At 37.3% G+C, this 23,065-nt stretch overlaps 1 protein-coding gene across 4 annotated transcripts in view; it reads right to left on the bottom strand.

The window, feature by feature from the left end:
- Positions 1-715: 715 nt before the first annotated feature.
- LOC117344874 (echinoderm microtubule-associated protein-like 2) overlaps positions 716-23,065 on the bottom strand; it is a 47,091-nt gene continuing 24,741 nt past the window's right edge. The window contains exons 3-21 of one of the 4 annotated variants that reach the window (XM_033907733.1): positions 20,576-20,765; positions 18,251-18,424; positions 17,645-17,717; positions 13,501-13,653; positions 13,178-13,247; positions 12,630-12,731; positions 12,040-12,135; positions 11,484-11,489; positions 9,976-10,137; positions 9,415-9,588; positions 8,962-9,078; positions 8,434-8,577; positions 7,950-8,081; positions 7,327-7,495; positions 7,066-7,169; positions 4,922-5,009; positions 4,540-4,632; positions 3,422-3,552; positions 716-3,142 (exon numbers count right to left, since the gene is read on the bottom strand). In XM_033907733.1, the coding sequence (XP_033763624.1) occupies positions 2,993-3,142; positions 3,422-3,552; positions 4,540-4,632; positions 4,922-5,009; positions 7,066-7,169; positions 7,327-7,495; positions 7,950-8,081; positions 8,434-8,577; positions 8,962-9,078; positions 9,415-9,588; positions 9,976-10,137; positions 11,484-11,489; positions 12,040-12,135; positions 12,630-12,731; positions 13,178-13,247; positions 13,501-13,653; positions 17,645-17,717; positions 18,251-18,424; positions 20,576-20,765 (2,328 nt within the window). In that variant the 3' untranslated portion in view covers positions 716-2,992. The remainder of the gene's footprint in view (positions 3,143-3,421; positions 3,553-4,539; positions 4,633-4,921; positions 5,010-7,065; positions 7,170-7,326; positions 7,496-7,949; positions 8,082-8,433; positions 8,578-8,961; positions 9,079-9,414; positions 9,589-9,975; positions 10,138-11,483; positions 11,490-12,039; positions 12,136-12,629; positions 12,732-13,177; positions 13,248-13,500; positions 13,654-17,644; positions 17,718-18,250; positions 18,425-20,575; positions 20,766-23,065) is intronic. The other 3 variants (XM_033907734.1, XM_033907736.1, XM_033907735.1) reach the window with 3 other exon arrangements.

Here is a 23,065-nt window from a genome sequence, read left to right as displayed (position 1 = left end):
AACGATAGCACAGAAACTCAAACATTTCATCTGAGAAATTTACAAGGTCGGCGGGCTATATTTCAATGCAAATCATCATTTAATTCATCATATGATCCATCTCAGGATTAAACCACATAAATGAAGCTCATTTCTCAACCATATATATGTAGTGTAAAGGTTATCGAGTCCAGGTCGTGGCTTAATCTGATGACCACATCGTCTGGCAAGTTTCCCCAAATCACCTGAGTTGCTTAACACTTGTTTTGTGAATGACAAGAAGGACGAAACAGCTGTATGATGTCCATAACATCAGTGACAAGCCCTAGAAGAACAAAACAGCTGTATTGTGTCCGTAACATCACTGACGAGTCCTAGAAAAACAAAACAGTTGTATGATGTCCCTAACATCACTGACGAGTCCTAAAAGAACAAAACAGCTGTGTGGTGTCCATAACATCACTGACAAGTCCTAGAAAAACAAAACAGCTGTATGATGTCCCTAACATCACTGATATGTCCTAGAAGGTCAAAACGAGTGTATGATGTCCCTAACATCACTGATAAGTCCTAGAAGGTCAAAACGGCTGTGTGATGCAGTTGGATTCATCTTTGGCTACTGTATATAATTCTGAATATTTATTGAATGTCATTAATATGTTGTGTGTCTTTTTATACAATCTTCATACATGACGAACAGTCTTGGTAAAATGTAACAGAAATAAGAAACAATTAATTATGGATAATAAGTTATTTAATGACAAAGAGAAGATAAATTTGCGACTATGTTAAACGATTTCACAGTCTGACTATGAAAACACAGATGTTGTTTCCAAGGAAACAATTATATATAAAAATAGTACATCTTCTTATAAAATAGTATGTACGTCTTAACTTAACAATTGACATATTCAACATACGGGCGACAAGGGAGGCCAGCATATAGAACCAGAGTATACATTTCAGTGGTGTAACTTATCTGATATAAATAAACCAATTATGTATTGTACCAATATTTTATGGTGTAAATAACAAATGAAACAAAGCTACTACAGATAAAAAGATACTTTCCAGGACATCTTAATAAAAATGAAAGTTTTAATTTGACGTAGGATACAATATGTTTCCGATAGAGCAAATGGGCGTGTCGAATGGTTCATTAAAATAGAATTAAGAATTTCAATGAAAACAAAATTTATGTGCTTCAATATAAAAGGTAAGGGATATTATAGGATGCCATATATAGAATCTTAAATATAATTCCATGACCAATGAATTTAACGGTTATTTCTTAAATGTCTTTACCGAGCCCAGATATCAATCAGGGTTTGTTAGCTCCGCCATGATCCTTTTAATACAAAATACAACCAGAACGAGCCAGATGTGTCAGATGTGAAAATGTGTATTAATACAAACACACTAACGACCTCTGAAAATGGACGATCCACATTCACGGTTTTGATTTAATGCAACCTATAATGAAATCGAAACACGACAGATGTGGCGCTCTTTGCGTCGTTCTAACCCCTACCTAACAGGAATGAATCGGCGATAAATCTAATGATAAAACAAGAACTATGTTTCAGTGGCAAGATATACATTAAACTGATAAAATTAGACACTGTATCAAAAGTGCAATGGCATGGCGAAATTGTGGAAACTACCTAAAATATTGTTTATTGAAGAAAACGGAAAATAATTACGACACAACGTCCGTTATTTTGCACGAAATACCCAAACCTAACATTTACAAGACAATATAGCAGGGATAGAGAAGAAATGATAAAAATCGTGACACTGGTAAACCGTGTCCCGAAAGTAGTTCCGGTACTTTATATGGCAACCGGAAGTACGTAGATAGGTCAAAATCTGGTGTGATACCTCAAAATCAAAAGATAAGCGGTACGAGTTGATAAAAATGTAACACAAGTTTGAAAGAATATATAAGAGATTCGTTAGGTACATCAACCGGTTGATGTCTGTGGAGCCCAAATTCGGTTAAGAGATGGATGTTGATTAGATATGAAACGAGAAAATTAAATATACGGCGACGTCATGTTTCAGTAACAAGAAGATATTGGTACTTGAGATAACATTTAAAGAAATAAATATATTCAAGTAGTTTGCATTTAATTTTCAAATTAGCAAAATGCATATTATGATGACATTTGAGATATTTAAAAATTAAAAAAAGTAAACCTGTATGATACACATATTGAAATATCACAGTCCGAGTGTACAGTAAAGCTGAATTATAATGACCGTTGAGGATATTCGTTTACGATCTACGTTCTACACATTTAGAAAATATATGACGAATTGACAAATACAACAAAAAGTTGAGTGAAAAAAGTGTAAGTTTTCTAGTGATAGCTGAAATACAATTTCACATCTCATTTAATTCTGATCATTTTGATATTGTTAATTTCATATGGCCGTATCACGACACCCGTTATAACGTCCAAAATACCAAAAACACTTCTCTGTCCTGAAACATAATACATGTACATCACATTAAAAAAAACTATATAACCACAGCGACTAATGAATGTTCGTAAAGAATATGTGTACATGTACCATACGGTGCCTTGTTCAACACTTATGTAAGTCAGGTTCTTATTGGTCGCCATGTTGAACTCATATGTAAGCCAGATTTTCGTTGGTCACATTTTTTAACAGTTATGTAAGCCAGGTTCTCATTAGTTGCCTTGTTGAACTCATATGTAAGACAGATTTCGTTGGTCATCTTGATGAACACTTATGTAAGCCAGGTTCTCATTGGTCGCCTTATTGAACATTTACGTAAGCCAGTTTCTCATTGGTCGCCACGATAAAACCTTCTAAACCGGTGTTAAGTCAGCTACACTATGATCAACCGTATAGTACTTAACAGACGATACGATTTGAAAAGTCCTTCTATATACTGAACATTTATTTGTAAACCGAATGCTATTTTTATGAATAATTAACCACAACATGATTCTCATTTTTATTTGATTGAGCATTTGCAATCTTAGTGTTCATTGGACGTGATGTATTTCTCGACTTTCCACTGGGCCAGGACAGATTTCTGTCCGCCACATGATATGAGGCGATCCGTCCTTGCAAGGAAACTAAGAGCCGTTACTTCATTCGAATACATCCGTGTCACCTTGAACTCCGGCTGTTGAATAAAAAAAGTAGGTCAACAATAATTGTCATAAACAAGGAACATTATACAAGATTTCGTAAAACTTCGGTTTTGGTGATTTTTATTTATTTAATTTTGGTAATGTAGATATGAACAATCTTTTTATGAATACACACATTGTATAACTCGTCATAAGTGCTTTACCAATTACAAAACCCCCCAAAACCTTCAGCATTCATGGAACACGATGCAGTGGTGATAGAACACCGGAAGTACACACGGTTACTTTCCAATGTTACTTAACACGCGTACCTTGATTCCGACACATGGATACTTGTACAGACGAATGCCGCCCTTGATATCCCCGGCGGCGATACTTTCATGGTTCGGAGATCTGTCCATCACTTTCACCTCGTCGTCGTCTTTCAGATTTGTCCACATTCCTTAAGATAGAGAAACATAAACATTTCACACAGGCGCTCACATCATCGGCTCAGAAATATGTTACAGAAAGTGTTAAGTACAAATTATGTCGGTTAAAGGTTTTATGTTAAAGATCATTGCAACAGCTATGAGGATGGGTGTCAAGGTGACACCAACAGTTAGGATCATATGAGAACGGGCATCAAGGAGACACTAATAACCAGGGTCATATAAGGACGGGTGTCAAGGAGACACCAACAGCCAGGGTCATATGAGGACAGGTGTCAAGGAGACACCAACTGAGTTTGCCTGGCCTGCACTCGGCTCCAAACAACAATAAGGTCATATGATACTTTAATGTTAAGAAATAAAAAAAAAAAGAAAGTTTTCTGATTTTAATGTATGAATATGTATCATCGAAGAATGTACCATAAAAGTGAGTCGATTTGTATAAACCGATAACTTTGAAACATTCCTTAATTTACCAACTTTGAATTAGTCCGTATTATACAAACTTTGAAACAGTCCTTAATTTACAATTTTTGACAAAGTCTGCAAACTTTTAAAAAGTCCTTACTTTACAAACTTTGAAACGGTTCTTAATTTACAAACTTTGAAACACTGTATATACGTATTGAAATAGTCGAAACTTTGAAATATGCCTTAATCAACACTTAACAATACATTGTAACAATCATTAGCTAAAAAATCCTTATCAATATATTGAAATTATCCAAACATTGAAGCGTAGCCCTTTAACAGCATTAAAGCTTGAAAAAGAATTTAATCAGCAGAATTTGAAACGTTCTTCAATTAAAAAATGATTTCTGAATAAAGAGAATTTTGAAGCTTCCCCTTAATATGTGTTCACCTTAAATTAAAAATAACGAGTTTGGATAACTACTTATTAACAAATTTTAAGACAGACTTAAATCTAGAAAACGGTGTTACGAGAAATACATGTAGAATTGCCCTATCATTTCTACGGTAGTTGATTCCTGACTCACCGCACACTGGGTAGCCGACCGTGACGTTCTGGGTGTGCCACTCTGCATCTCTGAAGGCCACGGCCTTGCTAGCAATCATGTCTGTTACGTCCCCTAATGAGCAAGAACAATTAAATATACCATTTGATAAACGATCTCTTTATTACTTGTTTTTCTTCCTCTAGCTACATCTGACATCTCAACTACAGCAGATGATCGTTAGTGCAATATTAGCAGGCACTAGTTTCACCAATATTACTTAACTTGAAAATGATTATAGACAAAACACTACAGCATTTAAGGAAAGGTATTTAACTAATATTGTTTCCATTCCGGAAATTTTTAAGTAAAGAATTCTCTTAAGTTAATGAAGGCAGGCAGTCACAGCAAGGTGCATACTCACAATGGAACAGGTCGTAATCCGACGACATTGTCTGTATACAATGACTGTTACTGGTCCAGTCGACGTTGATGACAGGAGCAGAGTTAGCCTAAAAGTTAGAGTTTAAAAACATCTAAAACACCTAACCATTAGTAATTATAGTATGGTCTATACGTCTACCTGTTTAGTCTCACTGTACACACTGGCATAGTTTACCAAACATACGGATACTTAATCTCTACGGAGTATGTTTTGTAATTGCATGTATGTATTTTGTTTCCAAAAGAGTGTCTTTAACTGTACACGTCAACTAAATCTTACTCGATCACCACCACCACCATCGCCACCACCACCACAACCACCTAGATACAACATCACCATTAAAGATTTCACTTAATGATAGTTATTGACCAATAAATCACCAATCCCCATCATTAAGCGAACACTTCATGAACACCTGGAATATGTTGTACCGGCCAACACAAGGTACAAAGGTACCGACCAACACAAGGTACAAAGGTACCGGCCAACACAAGGTACAAAGGTACCGGCCAACACAAGGTACAAAGGTACCGGCCAACACAAGGTACAAAGGTACCGGCCAACACAAGGTACAAAGGTACCGGCCAACACAAGGTACAAAGGTACCGGCCAACACAAGGTACAAAGGTACAGGCCAACACAAGGTACAAAGGTACCGGCCAACACAAGGTACAAAGGTACAGGCCAACACAAGGTACAAAGGTACCGGCCAACACAAGGTACAAAGGTACCGGCCAACACAAGGTACAAAGGTACCGGCCAACACAAGGTACAAAGGTACCGACCAACACAAGGTACAAAGGTACCGGCCAACACAAGGTACAAAGGTACCGGCCAACACAAGGTACAAAGGTACTGGCCAACACAAGGTACAGGCCAACACAAGGTACAAAGGTACCGGCCAACACAAGGTACAGGCCAACACAAGGTACAGGCCAACACAAGGTACAAAGGTACCGGCCAACACAAGGTACAGGCCAACACAAGGTACAAAGGTACCGGCCAACACAAGGTACAAAGGTACAGGCCAACACAAGGTACAAAGGTACCGGCCAACACAAGGTACAAAGGTACCGGCCAACACAAGGTACAAAGGTACTGGCCAACACAAGGTACAGGCCAACACAAGGTACAAAGGTACAGGCCAACACAAGGTACAAAGGTACCGGCCAACACAAGGTACAAAGGTACAGGCCAACACAAGGTACAAAGGTACCGGCCAACACAAGGTACAGGCCAACACAAGGTACAAAGGTACCGGCCAACACAAGGTACAAAGGTACCGGCCAACACAAGGTACAAAGGTACCGGCCAACACAAGGTACAGGCCAACACAAGGTACAGGCCAACACAAGGTACAAAGGTACAGGCCAACACAAGGTACAAAGGTACAGGCCAACACAAGGTACAAAGGTACCGGCCAACACAAGGTACAAAGGTACCGGCCAACACAAGGTACAAAGGTACCGGCCAACACAAGGTACAAAGGTACCGGCCAACACAAGGTACAAAGGTACCGGCCAACACAAGGTACAAAGGTACCGGCCAACACAAGGTACAAAGGTACCGGCCAACACAAGGTACAAAGGTACCGGCCAACACAAGGTACAAAGAACAGACATTGCCTCAACTTAGATACGAAAAGAAAAACAGAAAAAAGAAAAAAGAAACTAAACGTATAATCTTTGAGGAAAAATACGGTTTAATAGTGTGATGTAATGTAACCTGGTGACGACACTTGAGAATTCGGAAGAGAGAATACTGAATCGAAGGGACATACAAATGTACCAGATACACTCCTATCAGCGCATACTGTTGGTTCAATAACCCTTTATGTACTCACTATATCAGATTTATACCGATACCAGCATTCCCTAACATTTCTTACACTAGGGCCAACTGCTACGAATTTACACCAATAAAAACACCAGAATTAAAAGCTTTATGCCTTTTTTTTAGGTTGAAACCAATAGCAAGCACTGTGTCCCGAGTGTTAAATATAACGCCAATCTATCGGCAGAACTTGGTCTGTTTGGGATATCTGGAACCAAATTTTAAACCCCAACATTAATCTAGTGACATCTCCATGACGCATATGGCAGTAATGTATCAGTGCTCTATACCTTGAAGATAGTGTTGTTTCGGATGGCCAGCTTAGCGCCGTCGTTGATGTCATTGTAGATGTACACGCAACCGTCATGGCAACCTACAGCCAGCGTATCCCTCTCTGGAACAAACGACAAACCATGACTTTCTTCTTCATTAGAATTATTATAAAACCTGGAAAGTATTTATAGCTGTAGTATATTTGAGGTTTGTAATGCCCTTTATAAAACATTCCTTTTTTCAAATATTCCAATTTATGCCTAAACCTCGTGACATACCTGGTGAAATTTTAACACACTCAATGAATTCTGAGGTCGCTCCAACCTTGATCATGGCAATTTCTTTTTTATCCTTTAATGATGATCCGAGAACTATGACGAAACCATCGGCTGTTCCAATAGTCAAGTAGCGCCCCTTTCCGTCGATGTCGATACAACTGCATGGTTTCTGAATAAGATAGTTGTTTAATGAGAGACCATTGTATCTATGGATATGTTAACCGTTTTCGTCAAAAATTTGTCTTAAAATCATTTTTTTAATAATGATATGATGGACTGTTGCTGTTTAATTATGACATCATTTACAAACATCATTTACAGACAAGCTCATAATAATATGTGATATAATGTATATGTTGTAAATCTTTCAGCAGGAAAAGTATATGTGTGTTCAATAGATATGCATTACAATAATGAAAATATTCTCAGGTCTCCACATGTTACTGAACACATTTTTAATACAATATGATGCATTTTATTCATTAGATTTCAACCCAAGAAACTGTTAAGGGAGTGAAAACTGTAAAATCATTTGTGTCAGTTGAGAAATATTTTTAAATCGTACAGTATATATTTCGAAATACAAGATATAACGGATAAAACAAGATATTTGTCAATCTTACCCCGACATTCACTGTCTCCGGAAGTCCGTGTCTGTCGGCTGACCATTTCTTGACCGTCATGTCCATTGATGCCGAGTAGAAAGAGTTTTCTCTTGGATGAGAAACTACAGAGGAGACCGTGTCGTAGTGGGCCTATGTAGGGAAAAAACCATCAATAATACTGCTTGGTAAACAATCAAAATAGGTTATTATATAAAGCGCTTTGTCAATGCACGTGTATATTGTAAATGATGTTGTCTACGATATACCTTATAGCCAGTTATTTTCTTGGGTCAAAATTTTCGCAATTTTATTTAGTTTGGTTGCTTTATGCATGTATTATGATATCGGTATTTCCGCGCTAATTTACGTAGTAAACAAAATTATTCTTGAAATGGATGGAACCAACTGATATTGGCATTCACGTTTGGCACTATGCTTCAAACAAGCTATTCGACAGATATAAAGACTATGATACGATAAAAGACCCCAATAGTTAACCCACCTCTATATGCATTTTGAGCTTGTCCTCAAACGAGCCCTCCAGTATGCAGGAGTTTTTGGTACCAATGAAGAATGCAGGTTTGCCTTCTGCCACCAACTTGTCTTTCAGGACAACGGAGGCTACGTCACCCAAACCATCAACTAGCTGCAACATAAAACCATAAGATAGCAAAATGAAATTATGTGATAATTTCTATAACGTTAAAACTCTTATTACTGTAATAATATACCGAAAGACTCCTGGGAAAGGAAACCAGTGTTTCTGGTCATTCGTAAACTTCTGTGCTAAGAACAAATGTTAAGCTCATACTTGAGCACATCATAGGATATAAATATGATCACACCCATCTGTACCCGACACTTACAACTTGCAATCCGACACTAACCACCAGTAACCCGACACTTACAAACCGTAATCAGACACTAACCCCCATAATCCGACACTTACCCCCCTGATACCACTCGTACACCACCCGTAATCCGACACGAACCACTCATAACCCGACACTATCAATAACCCGGTACTTACCACCCTTTCTTGTGTTTTTCTGTAATGGTTGTTACTGGTGCTCCATGCCTTGATTTCTTTGCCTCCTCCGGATATCAGTGTGGAGTCTGGCAGCATACAAAGACTGGTCACGGATCTCTGGAGAACAAATAATAACATCTATATATGTAACGTAACGTTCGGATAAGGGAATAGTAGGTGTAACACAAAAAGAATGTTACGGATCTGTGAAAACGATAAAACATTTGTATATATCGAAACAAGAAACACTCCCCTTACAAATATTTATATATATCTTTTATTTTCGATCGGGGGGGGGGGGGGGGGGGGGGGGGGGGGGGGGGGGGGGCAAATATTAATTAAAATTATGCTCATAATAACAAACAACTACGACAGGCATACATATCTTTCAGTGAGACAATGGTATCAATGCGACCTTAACCATCGACCAATGAGTTACGAGTAAATACTCACGTGATGGCGATCCGGAAGTACCGTGTAGAACCGGAAGACAAGCGTTGAGCGGTCGACTGCCCAAATAATGATCGATCCCGTGGAATCTCCTGTTACTACGTCACCGTTTGGAGGAAAGGCAATGGACATTATCTCGCGAGAGTCGTCAGTGTTGAGTTTACATGTGACAGGAAACTAAAAGACCAATAATAACCCAACTCTAATCAATATATGTTAAGAACAGAATAAATGAATAAATGATACTTGAAATTAACTGATGTGCTATCCTAACCTAAGGTTTACCATATTGAATTCGACTTTTTACTGAGGAATGAATTTATACCAGAGCAAGAGCACCATAAATGAGATATACCATTGTTGTATGGATACTATTGTATTGTTTTGTAATGTCTCTCAGATGTGTTGAAAAACACAAAGAAAATAAAGAATCAGAAACTCAGCTTTTCAATTTGTTTCGTTTTTAGACGGAGTGATCATCTTTCGCTACATAGAATCAGAAAATAATTACATATTCCTGAAAGAGATTCCCTTCCCTTTTCAGATGTAGCCTAATTAACATACCGAGAAGGCGCCGCTCTCCTTGTCTCGTAGCAAGCGTCCCTCCGTGTCGCGACCTGGGTCCCAAAACAGCTTCCAGAAATAGAGGTGCTGTTCGCCATAGGTGATCAGAATGGTGTCGTCAAATGGGTAGAAGCAAGCGTGCGACACATGTCTTGTAGTCGTCTACAATTAACATGTATGTATGAAATAAAATCTTTCAACGTAATGCAGCATTTTACGTCAATGCTGAAATGTTGAGACTATTACAGAAATCAGGATAGAATGTTGAATTGAATTGGCAACATTTTTTTGTATATCTAAATAACCAGAACGAAGCATTGGGTATGTATCACAAAAAATAATATTTTATAAGAACAAACAAGCCTTGATTCTGACTCAGAATAGCATAGAACGATCTGCATGATGGGTTTGTATCGGAACAACATCATTCAAAACCTTGATCATTGTAAAAAAATATTTTGCCTACAACTTGCTGGTCTTTATGACATTTTCGATCTACCTTTTCGTTAAGAATGTGAACAAGAACATTCTACTTGACTTACAGGATGAACTATGTTTGGTTGATAAAGAGCAAAAACCTTTCTGCCTTATTTTTGCTACTTCCGAAAGATGAGAAACTAGCTGATTATGAATCTGTTTTGTAAATTTCAGAATACCGTGTTATCATAAGGTCACAGAAAAAACGTTTGTCACTTTTATTTGTATTTGTAACTTCTTAAACGTCCTTCTAAACAATGAAGCTGGCTTGAGTGGTTGGTTCACCAAGCTTCTCTTCAAAGCTTCGTACTTGAGAATTGAAACATACACATTTTCTAGGATACACTGTACATCGGGTTGTCTACCAGTGAACTACCAGCAGACGCAATTAATGGCAGGATAGGTTTGTGAGGATCCACGACACACATTTATCGCTCTGACATAAACGTTTTGGTGCAAGGAGGTATCCCAAGGAACAGAATTTTACAACACGAAAGAGCAGAGATAAAAATGGACAAAACTGTTACTGCCGACACACAAAAATGCATCAGTTCTTTAACGCATGCCAGGGATTATCAAGCATGCATCGGATTATAATAGAAATTATCACTTGGAGTAAAGCGGATATCGGCTTCTAGTTGTTAACTAAAACAATGTGCTTTCTCCCATTAAACATCTAAAGCATAAGAGTTTTACGTCAATCATTTAAGTGAAAACTTTCTGTAGATCAAGGTTTATCAACAAAATAATTTTGCTGGGTATACTACTGCTGGATAGTAGAACTGGTAAAAACTCTGGATATCAATTCATGAATTTTTGAACGCATTGAATGTTTCAGTTGATTCTGGGGAAGTTTATAAGCATCTTAAGGAGGGGCATGCAACTATAGACATGCCTCAGGTAAGAAGTGTTGTAGGTACGTGACTTAACTATCGTGAGGGTTTTTCTTCTTTTAATCAAAAAACGTGAAAGTGTTAATGACATTCGAAAAGTGATATTTCATTCGAAATCAACCTGAACGACTTACGAACCTTCTGCTTCAATGAAATAAAATACAGTCAATAAGATAAGCTGATGGTGTCGAATATAAACACAAAGTAATATAACATATTTATAAATAGCGATATGTGTACCTATTGTAGGATAAGGCGATCAATATAGGGAAATGCATGATTCAACGTTATCATAGTAAATTACAAAAAGCTTCAGAACTGGGATGTAAAACATCATGTCTATTGTATAATAGGGGTTCTTTGTCTAATTGTTGAGAATCATGATCACATTGACGTTTATCAGACTGTAAAAAAATTCTTTCTTTTCGAAACACGAAGATAGTCTAAATATAATATGTTAGTCCATTTTGTTAAAACTGTGCGGTAGGCCTGCATCAGTCCACCAACAAACCAATTAAGGAGATGTATTGAAATGGTGTCTTTAATTCTACTATAGGATAGCTTCTAGCGAAATTTAAAGCAGAACCTTATTGATATGTAATAGAAGTCTTTGGTTTGAACATGTAATTGTGTACTGGGTAGAAAAAAAATAAACACAAAGGCGGATCCACAAGAACTTTGTACATGTACTTACTGTAGTCTTGGCCAAAAGTCGTTTCCGGTTCCAATCCCACACTGTAAGCACGTGCTTGTCGCTACTGTCCACGGCGCATAACAATACCCCCTCGCGCTGATAATACAACACAACAATCAGAGTTACATTGCAGTGGTATACATATCATCTTTAAGACTTCACGCAGACAATAATGTAAAAATGTAAAAATAAAAATTTATTATTTAGCATGATTGTTTATAGTTCTATAGATATAATTATATGTGTTAGTTGTAAGACAAAATACATTTGAATGGTATGTAGATGAAATTCCTGCCATTGTGATCAGATATAGGACTAATAAAGTAAAAAAAATCCATAAACACTTGAAATAAGATACTTAATTAAGATAATATTTTGACATAGATAGTATGTACCTAAATTGACAACATTCGTTTCAAGTGCCAGTTATATCATATTTATCGTTGATAAACAATATACTTATCTCCCAAAATCTCATATCTATCTACCACAGTGTAATCCAGTGAGAATTGTATGCAGACCTTTATTAATCGCAAAGGACAATTTCGAGGTCAAATCAAATGTGGATTTTGCTGTAGTAGTTGACTTACAAACACAGAGAAGTTGACGGAGGATACACCACAGGAGAATATTCCTACACCAAGTATGGCCTGGGTACTGAGAGTTCGTCCATCCCAGATACGGATGTGTGCCTGTAAGAACGTAAATCTATGATGTAATGTATGCTAAGATTTCTAACAAAGACTAAGGCTTAACTTCCCGAATAGATGAAAACTTATAACGATGAAAGTCAAACTATTAATGTCATAATGATGTGAAATCTTTCATTTGTAGCTGAACTAGAATTGCGGGGCAAGAGTCGTCGATGGATCTGAAGACTTCCGGGACACCTGGTCTGCTTGTACTTTGCCCATGGTCTCCATGTAAATATCAATTTTGGTCATATGTTGCCCTCTTTTTATCTATATCGAGTTAGAAATCTTGCATTTCCTTATTCTTATTTTCTTTTTTTTTTTCAGTGGCAATGCAAAGTTCTTATGACACAAGTATTAATACTAATAAAAAAGCTTAAACCAGGTTTGCTAATTTAAGTCAAACCGTGAATTACATGTATTATATTATAATTTTTCCCTCTTACCACATCCTCAGGACTCGAGCCTGCTTTTTGTCCTGTCGCTATCCATCGTCCCTCCGGGTGTAAGGCCATACTGCAAACGTGTGAACATGGATAATTAACACAAGGGTTGCTTTATTATAGATTTCTAAAACTCATTAAACACTACATGATGGTATGAGATTACTTATGCAAGCGTCAAAGAGAAGAACATCAAATGGACTAGAAGTTTGTATATTATATCAATAATATTACTGTGCAGATTATATTCATTTTCTGCTTTAATGCTACTGTTTCATGGTCCTTTGGACACGTTAAAGCCTTGATTACTTATTAAGTATGCCCACCATGTGATTTCCTCAGTGTGAGCTAGGTAGAAGCGCTGCTGATCGAAGCATCTATTGTAGAACACCACGGCTGCGTCCATGTAACAGACGAGTTCGCCGGTCCGGTGGTACATCAGCATACTGGTATTGTTGTCGTTAGAGCGGTACCCGTAACTATAGTCTAGCTAAGGAGGTTATAACAGAGCATTGCTTGTCAGACTTGTCTCATGACGTATATAAGTGGTCGTAATTGAATTCTGTTTGTTTTGATGTATCCCCGTTTCGTGTTATTTATCTGTATCAACTTCCGGTGATGACGTTTAATCTTGAATTTTGTTAACTTATCTTTTACAGAAAACAAGATTGCAAAAGGAAACAAATGAAAGAATCGATTAATTTATGGAGAACAGATTTGCAAAATGTAAGTTTATACAATAAAACTTTACCGACGACTGACAATATCCTGCAAAATCCGACCATCTGCACCAGAACGGCGACACGCTACACTGTCATATCCCACACTGACTCTATCGACACACTGTCATATCCCACACTGACTCTACCGACACACTGTCATATCCCACACTGACTCTACCGACACACTGTCATATCCCACACTGACTTTACCGACACACTGTCATATCACACACTGACTTTACCGACACACTGTCATATCCCACACTGACTCTACCGACACACTGTCATATCCCACACTGACTCTACCGACACACTGTCATATCCCACAATGACTCTACCGACACACTGTCATATCCCACACTGACTCTACCGACACACTGTCATATCTCACACTGACTCTACCTACACACTGTCATATCCCACACTGACTTTACCGACACACTGTCATATCCCACACTGACTCTACTGACACACTGTCATATCAAACACTGACTCAACCGACACACTGTCATATCCCACACTGACCCTACCGACACACTGTCATAACTCATACTGACTTTACCGACACACTGTCATATCCCACACTGTTTTTACCGACACACTATCATATCACAAACTGACTCTACCGACACACTATCATATCCCACACTGACTTTATCGACACACTGTCATATCCTACACTGACATTACCTACACACTGTCATAACCCACACTGATTTTATTGACACACTGTCATATTCCATACTGACTTCACCGACAAACTGTATTATGCCACACTGTTTTTACCGACTTACTGTCATATTCCACACTGACTCTACCGACACACTTTCATATCCCACACTGACTCTACCGACACACTGTCATATCCCACACTGACTCTACCGACACACTATCATATCCCACACTGACTCTACCGACACACTGTCATATCCCACACTGACTTTACCGACACACTGTCATATCCCACACTGACTCTACCGACACACTGTCATATCCCACACTGACTCTACCGACACACTATCATATCCCACACTGACTCTACCGACACACTGTCATATCCCACACTGACTTTACCGACACACTGTCATATCCCACACTGACTCTACCGACACACTGTCATATCCCACACTGACTTTACCGACACACTGTCATATCACACACTGACTCTACCGACACACTATCATATCCCACACTGACTTTACCGACACACTGTCATATCCCACACTGACTTTACCGACACACTGTCATATCCCATATTGACTTTACCGACACACTGTCATATCCCACACTGACTTTACCGACACACTGTCATATCCCACACTGACTCTACCGACACACTGTCATATCCCACACTGACTCTACCGACACACTGTCATATCCCACACTGACTCTACCGACACACTGTCATATCCCACACTGACTCTACCGACACACTGTCATATCCCACAATGACTCTACCGACACACTGTCATATCCCACACTGACTTTACCGACACACTGTCATATCCCACACTGACTCTACCGACACACTTTCATATCCCACACTGACTCTACCGACACAATGTCATATCCCATATTGACTTTACCGACACACTGTAATATCCCACACTGACTTTACCGACACACTGTCATATCCCACACTGACTCTATCGACACACTGTCATATTCCACACTGACTCTACCGACACACTGTCATATCCCACACTGACTCTACCGACACACTGTCATATCCCACACTGACTCTACCGACACACTGTCATATCCCACACTGACTCTACCGACACACTGTCATATCCACACTGACTTTACCGACACACTGTCATATCCCACACTGAATTTACCGACACACTGTCATATCCCATACTGACTTTACCGACACACTGTCATATCCCACACTGATGTTATCGACACACTGTCATATCCCACACTGACTTTACCGACACACTGTCATATCCCCACACTGACTCTACCGACACACTGTCATATCCACACTGACTTTACCGACACACTGTCATATCCCACACTGACTTTACCGACACACTGTCATATCCCACACTGACTTTACCGACACACTGTCATATCCCACACTGACTCTACCGACACACTGTCATATCCCATACTGATGTTATCGACACACTGTCATATCCCACACTGACTCTACCGACACACTGTCATATCCCACACTGACTTTACCGACACACTGTCATATCCCACACTGACTCTACCGACACACTGTCATATCCCACACTGACTCTACCGACACACTGTCATATCCCACAATGACTCTACCGACACACTGTCATATCCCACACTGACTCTACCGACACACTGTCATATCCCACACTGACTCTACCTACACACTATCATATCCCACACTGACTCTACCGACACACTGTCATATCCCACACTGACCCTACCGACACACTGTCATAAGTCATACTGACTTTACAGACACACTGTCATATCCCACACTGTTTTTACCGACACACTATCATATCACAAACTGACTCTACCGACACACTATCATATCCCACACTGACTTTATCGACACACTGTCATATCCCACACTGACTCTACCGACACACTATCATATCCCACACTGAATTTACCGACACACTGTCATATCCTACACTGACATTACCTACACACTGTCATAACCCACACTGACTTTATTGACACACTGTCGTATTCCATACTGACTTCACCGACACACTGTATTATGCCACACTGTTTTTACCGACTTACTGTCATATTCCACACTGACTTTACCGACACACTATATCCGATACATTGACTTAGTCCCACACATTTTCGTTAAATCATGTTTCACAGTGCCGTACTTGTATCGATGTTTCGTATGGACGTAGTGTGTTAATGTTTTCCTTTTATTGTTATTGGACAAAAATGAAGCATTCGTTGTGTATAAACTTGTTGATTTCCTGTTTGCTCTGGAATACGAATATAAATACAATAGATATTGGTGTCTGTATTGTTGTTATCTTATTGTTGAATTGGCTAACCACGAAAATCTGTACCCACTAAGCAATTTTCAAAACCTCCAACCACAAAAAAGTACACAAGAATATTCTATGTTATTCAGTATATGATTTCTTTTGTATTTTTACCAGTATAATATAGAAATTTATCAAGCTAATAAAACTTTTATTTTCACTGCAGCGACGAGCAGTGAAAATATAAGATTTTTCAGTGAAAATATAAGTTTTGCAGTAAAAATATGTGTTCCGTTTTTGACCAATCAGAGCAGTCCTTTGTATTCACCTCGTTGAAACTTGCCGATTTTTCCAATCGAAGCGGAGATAAATTGGATATTTTGCTGTATTTCTGAAATTTTCAGACTAGTTTTTGACAAAATACTCACTTGAAGCTAGCTATTTATGCACAGATATCTCCTATAACAGCAGAAAACGTTTAAATTGCGCTGATCAGTCCTTTCAAAATGGCACCGTCAAGTTGACGAGGAGTAATGTCACAAAGAGATGACGTCATTACTGATTCCTGCACTTTTTGACACTATTATTTTTCGATGTTTTTAATTTTGTTTTTTAAGTTGATGAAATGCAATAAAAAGAAAATTGAATGGTTTCCCGTTAGATATAACATATATTTCACTCGTATGACAGAATATTTCGATATTCTGTCATACTCGTGTTATATTAAACGGGAACCATTCAATATCCTCTACTTATTCCACTAATAGTCTAAATTGTATTTTTCGTGTAAAGGATACAGCCATTCCAATATGAGTTTCCCGTTGGGTCTGGAGCGGTTATCTGGCGTAGGTCTCTCTGGCTGGAAATACTCTGTAAACGAGTAAATAACCGAGTACAAACAGCAATATCTCCCTTTAACCTTAGTATTACGTTGTTATTTAATTAGTGCTTAAATTATACAGGGATACATATAACAACATACAAGCTTACATGTATTAATAGTATGATGAACAAGATCGTCTGAGGAGCAAACACAAACGTTTTATTTTGAAAGTAGTCAAGTGCAGCTTTTGACCCTTGAGACAGACAGATAAGTGTAGCGCACGTGTATCGCACGTGTAGCGCACGTGTTGTGATATTTATAGCCGTTTGGTTTATTTATTTTACAAAACACCAGATTTTTAAGTTGATTGCTAAATCATTTAATTCAACATTTGATGTAGTATTGAACTCATTGAAAAGACAGGTATGTATGAAACCATTTTTGAAAACCTTGGTATCATCCTAATATCAGATATCTTCTATTCTTTTTGTAATATCTATATTGTCAATTGATGTGTCCACTGACGTCACATCATGTCAGATTTCACACGCCAATCATGTCTACTTACACATGTACTGACCTTTATACTTTCCTCGTATTCGAACTTTGACCCTTTTAGCGTTTTCCTCGTCGTCATCTTGTATATCGTCAAACGAAACCTGCTCTATAATGTCTTCCCAACGCTTGCGGTCGTCGTTGTCCGGGTAGCTGTATTGCTCGATATCTCCACTGTAGTCTTCATACTCTTGTGTGTCTGTCAAAATAAAAGCATAACTTCACTGATGAAAATACTACAAAATGAAGAGGTTAGGATACCTCGCTATGGTAGGGTATATATAACATACATATACTATCATGCAGATATTTTAGCGGTAATTTTATTTCAGCGCTTTTGGCGCTGAAAGCTTTGCGCTTAATCAGTAATGCGTTAATTACACTTTCTATATAACATTTCTATAGAAACTAATGTGAGTTCGCCAAATCGTCAAAATAATAAGTTTAAAGTATTGAAAATGTTAATAAATCCATTTATATATGAATTTAACAATAGATTTATTTAACATTTAATAATGAATATATATTTGGGCTATTTCGTTCTGCTAGGGACCAAAATATGGAAGTCCCGAGAGATCAAGGAAAATAAAAGCAGCATAACCAAATATCAAATTACATTATGTAATTAATAATATATTGTAACCCCAGCCATCAATCATCGTAGGAATCGTTATGAGAACTAGAGAATTTTAGAGAATTTTATTAAAGATACAGGATTTTTAGTAACAATAGGATGGGTTACCTTTCTTTACCTGCTCGGCTTAATAATGTTTCGTAGTGTATCAAAAGTGTATCTTTTCCGGATATTGTAAACGCCCTTATGGTTAGTCTCTTTATCATGTTTATTTTCTGTACAAATGTACCTATTTATGTTACAACATCACTAAACCTGACTTCTCTTTCTCCTCCCTACTCCCCTGAGATTAATCAATGTTGCTTCATATAAAATGACTCTAAAATGACTTAAATATATATATATATATAAAAGATAAATAAATAAAAATAGAAAATAAATACATAAAATAAAGAAAGTGTAACTAACGGAATTATAATTTAGCACAATGCTTCATTTGCGAAAATCGTTTAAAACGATTACCGCTAAATTATATATGTTTTCAGCATTATACTGATATAAAGTTTGATATGATATTGATAAACACTATATGGATATCGTAAACACGGTTACAGATAGGACATACATGTATTGACAGTATTATATGACCGACAATAGCCTGTTATATAGTCTGATACAATATTCATAAACACTATGGATATACTACATTCATATCTAGGTTCAGGATTGGACGTGTTAAATTTTTATAATGGTTTCTGTAGATCCCTGGAATTCATTTCAAACGTGTGTTAGTTTTATTTACGCCTGAAATGTCACCTGATATCACAGAATTGTTTATCAACAGACGGATTTGGTTCGTCACACATGCGGGAATTGTTGGAATAACTTAAATATTTATGTGGATTTCAGATCAATGAATACAGATAACTTAAAACAAAAAAATTGCTGCTGCTGTCATGAATCATATAGCCGTAAACTTAAGCATCTACTGGAAGTTAAAGGAGCGATATTAAATGTTGTTCAAGTACCACATCCCTTACGAGTATTTATGTTCTGTTTTCATTCTGGGACCACATAAACAATACCCATGTCGACGGAGTTAATTTCAGTTGTATCTATTGTACCTAAACGCATTATACATACAACAATAACTACATTTGTATTGTCAAATACTAATTCCTTTTGCAATATCACGTTCTAACACGAAAGATGACATTGTCATCCTGACAACATCATGACAGTGACAATGGACACCCTATTACTACGACTTTAACATATATTTACATATAAAAGTAATATCAGTAATATTTACTTATAAACATTTGATAATGGATTTCTGATAAATACTGCAAACATTTCAAGACAGAAAATCTAGGTTGTTTACGAATGAGAAAATCAGCATGTCCCACACCGATATTTCGATCCAGAATTATCACATTTGATTACGCTGTTCAAATGAAAAAGCCATTTTCTTTTTCAAACAACTTTAAGTACAGAATCAAAAATGTAAATGCTTCTGAAAAGTGTTTGATATCATACTGTGGGAGGACTTCAATAATTAAAACATCTAGATAACCATGCAAGATATTCAATATTCAGTGATAATCCCAAACAAACACAGGACAATATTTCAATGGAAGAAACCCGTTACTGTAAAAAACCACCATTCTAAGCTAATAAAATATTCATGATTGTTTCCATTTCTTATATTCCCAATTAGCCCGTTCATGTCGATAGATTTCAAACCAAACACATTTGCGTTTTAACATAGCTAACCATAATCGAAGGATTTCTGCATTTTTTTCTGCCGACTCCCCCTACTGGTGACGGATTCATTACTAGAATTGCTGCTGGGAGCGGTCCGTTTCTGACCTGTAGAATCCGGAACAGGCACCAGCTCTTCTCCACATATAATAAATTCGTCTACCGTCTTGAACTCTCGAAACAGCTGGGAGTATGAAGTGACCTGGGCAAGAAAACAGAAATAACAATGAGTGATGGCGATGAGTTAAATGGAATTCAAAATATATAATATACACTTGTCCTGAGATATGCAAGTCCCGCAGTAAATATAATTTACACTCTTTTCCAATCGAGAATTGTCGGTCATTACCGAAAACGAGAAAATACTGAAATAATTTCTCGTTTACGGAAAGAGCCGACGGTTACCGATTCAGCCTGCCCTTATAGTAAATGCGTCAGAAGATAAGTGTCATGGAGTCAAGGAAAAAAAACTTGAATCCAGTCAACGTGATAGAAAGTAGGATACAAATGAAGATTAATAAAACATTCTAATTCGAAATCATTGAACAAGTTGATATATTAACAAAGGAAATATGTTACACAGCTTCCCTTTATATGTGCAGAAGAAGATTAGACCATGTGCAACAGAGGGCATAGCGTCTTCTGATATCTCGACAATTCGAAATTTAGTTCTGAGAAAAATCAGACAACAATTAAAATTAATATATATGAGCAAAAACAAGACCATCATGAATACTAATGAGCAAAAACAAGACAATCATGAATATTTATGAGCAAACTCCAGACCACAATGAATACTAATGAGCAAAAACAAGACCACCATGAATATTAATGAGCAAAAACAAGACCGCCATGAATACTAATGATAAAAAACAAGACCATAATTAATATTGATGAGCAAAAACAAGACCACTATGAATACTAATGAGCAAAAACAAGACCACTATGAATACTAATTAGCAAAAACAAGACCACCATGAATACCAATGAGCAAAAACAAGATCACTATGAAAACTAATGATCAAAAACAAGACCCCCATGAATACTTATGAGCAAACACGAGACCACTATGAATACTGATAAGCAAAACAAACAATGAACACCAATTAGCAAACTCCAGACCACTACGAACACTAATTAACATAATAAACAAGGTCGGAGCCATATATTATCGACAATCCAAAGTTCGTGATACATTTGCTGACGATTGTAGATTTCATACTAATCAAGCGACAGTGTCTATAGATTAACATGTTGATTATACGTTTATATATCTCAAATTACATATCTCTATTATTTTGGGACAATCAAGCTTCCGTGTCTACGGGAGTTCGTGTCAACATTAATTATGCAATAAACCACACCGGTATTCCAGAACTATCTCTATCAGTTGTTTTCCATGTTCGATGGCTGCAATTATCACGCACATATATTTATGCACAGAAAAAAAGAGAATTGGTATCTTTTATTTCGATCGAATTAAAAAACCCCTCATGCTGTTAACAATCAACATCATTATGCCTCTGATTCAGCATCTCATGAATAATTTCGTGAGATTTTGATTGTTATTAGTGACAGCGAGAGTTATTCATAACTCGTTCTCATCATGATAAACATTACTGAAAAGGATAGTTTTTCGAAGGTAAAAATGTTCACGGTTTTACAAAAAAGGTTTGATTCATCCGAAGCAAAACGGATGTTATCACGCAAATTATGAAATTGATATTTTTTTTTTAATCGTATTTTGTTATGATTCTAATTTTTGAAGACCACTGGAAAGTTTCATGGTCAACATCATATTCTTATTTCGAAATAATCTATTTCTTTGTGAGATGTGACGTTTTTGGTGCCTCTTGAACCCTTATTCTAATTTGAGATAGCGGCTTTGTATGCCGGCTGTCGAAGACTTTGATGCCTTGCACTTTTTCAAGAGCTTTCATGTAAATCTATATAATCTTTGATGGTTTGGTTTTGTTTAACGTCCTATCAACAGCCAGGGTCATTTAAGGACGTGCCAGGTTTTTGATGTGGAGGAAAGCCGGAATTTCCGGAGAAAACAAGCGGCCTACGGTCAGTACCTGGCAACTGCCCCACGTAGTTTTCGAACTCGCAACCCAGAGGTGGAGGGCTAGTGATACAGTGTCAGGAACCTTAACCGCTCGGCCACCGCGGTCCCATTCTATACTCGATTTTGAGTTTGAATTATAGTTTTGTTATCATGTTTGTATTATTTTTTTGTTTTGAGATAATTCTTTTTCGCGATTTTATTAATTTAATTATTCTATTAGTTTTGTTATTATGTCTGTATTCTTTGTTGTTTTGGAGTTATCTATTTTTCGCGATTTTATTCATTTTGATTATTTCATAAGTTTCGTTATTACGGGGAGCATTCATGAATATTAACATTGACATATCTGTATAGCTGGTAATATTCGCGGGGGACATAATTTCGCTAACTCGCGGTCATAAAATGTGGTGCGAAAATAAATACCCGCGAATATT

Source organism: Pecten maximus, chromosome 16, assembly GCF_902652985.1.
Source record: "Pecten maximus chromosome 16, xPecMax1.1, whole genome shotgun sequence".
NCBI classification, from domain to species: domain Eukaryota; kingdom Metazoa; phylum Mollusca; class Bivalvia; order Pectinida; family Pectinidae; genus Pecten; species Pecten maximus.
Note: the sequence above shows the minus strand (reverse complement) of the source record. Positions and strands in the feature narration are given on the sequence as shown.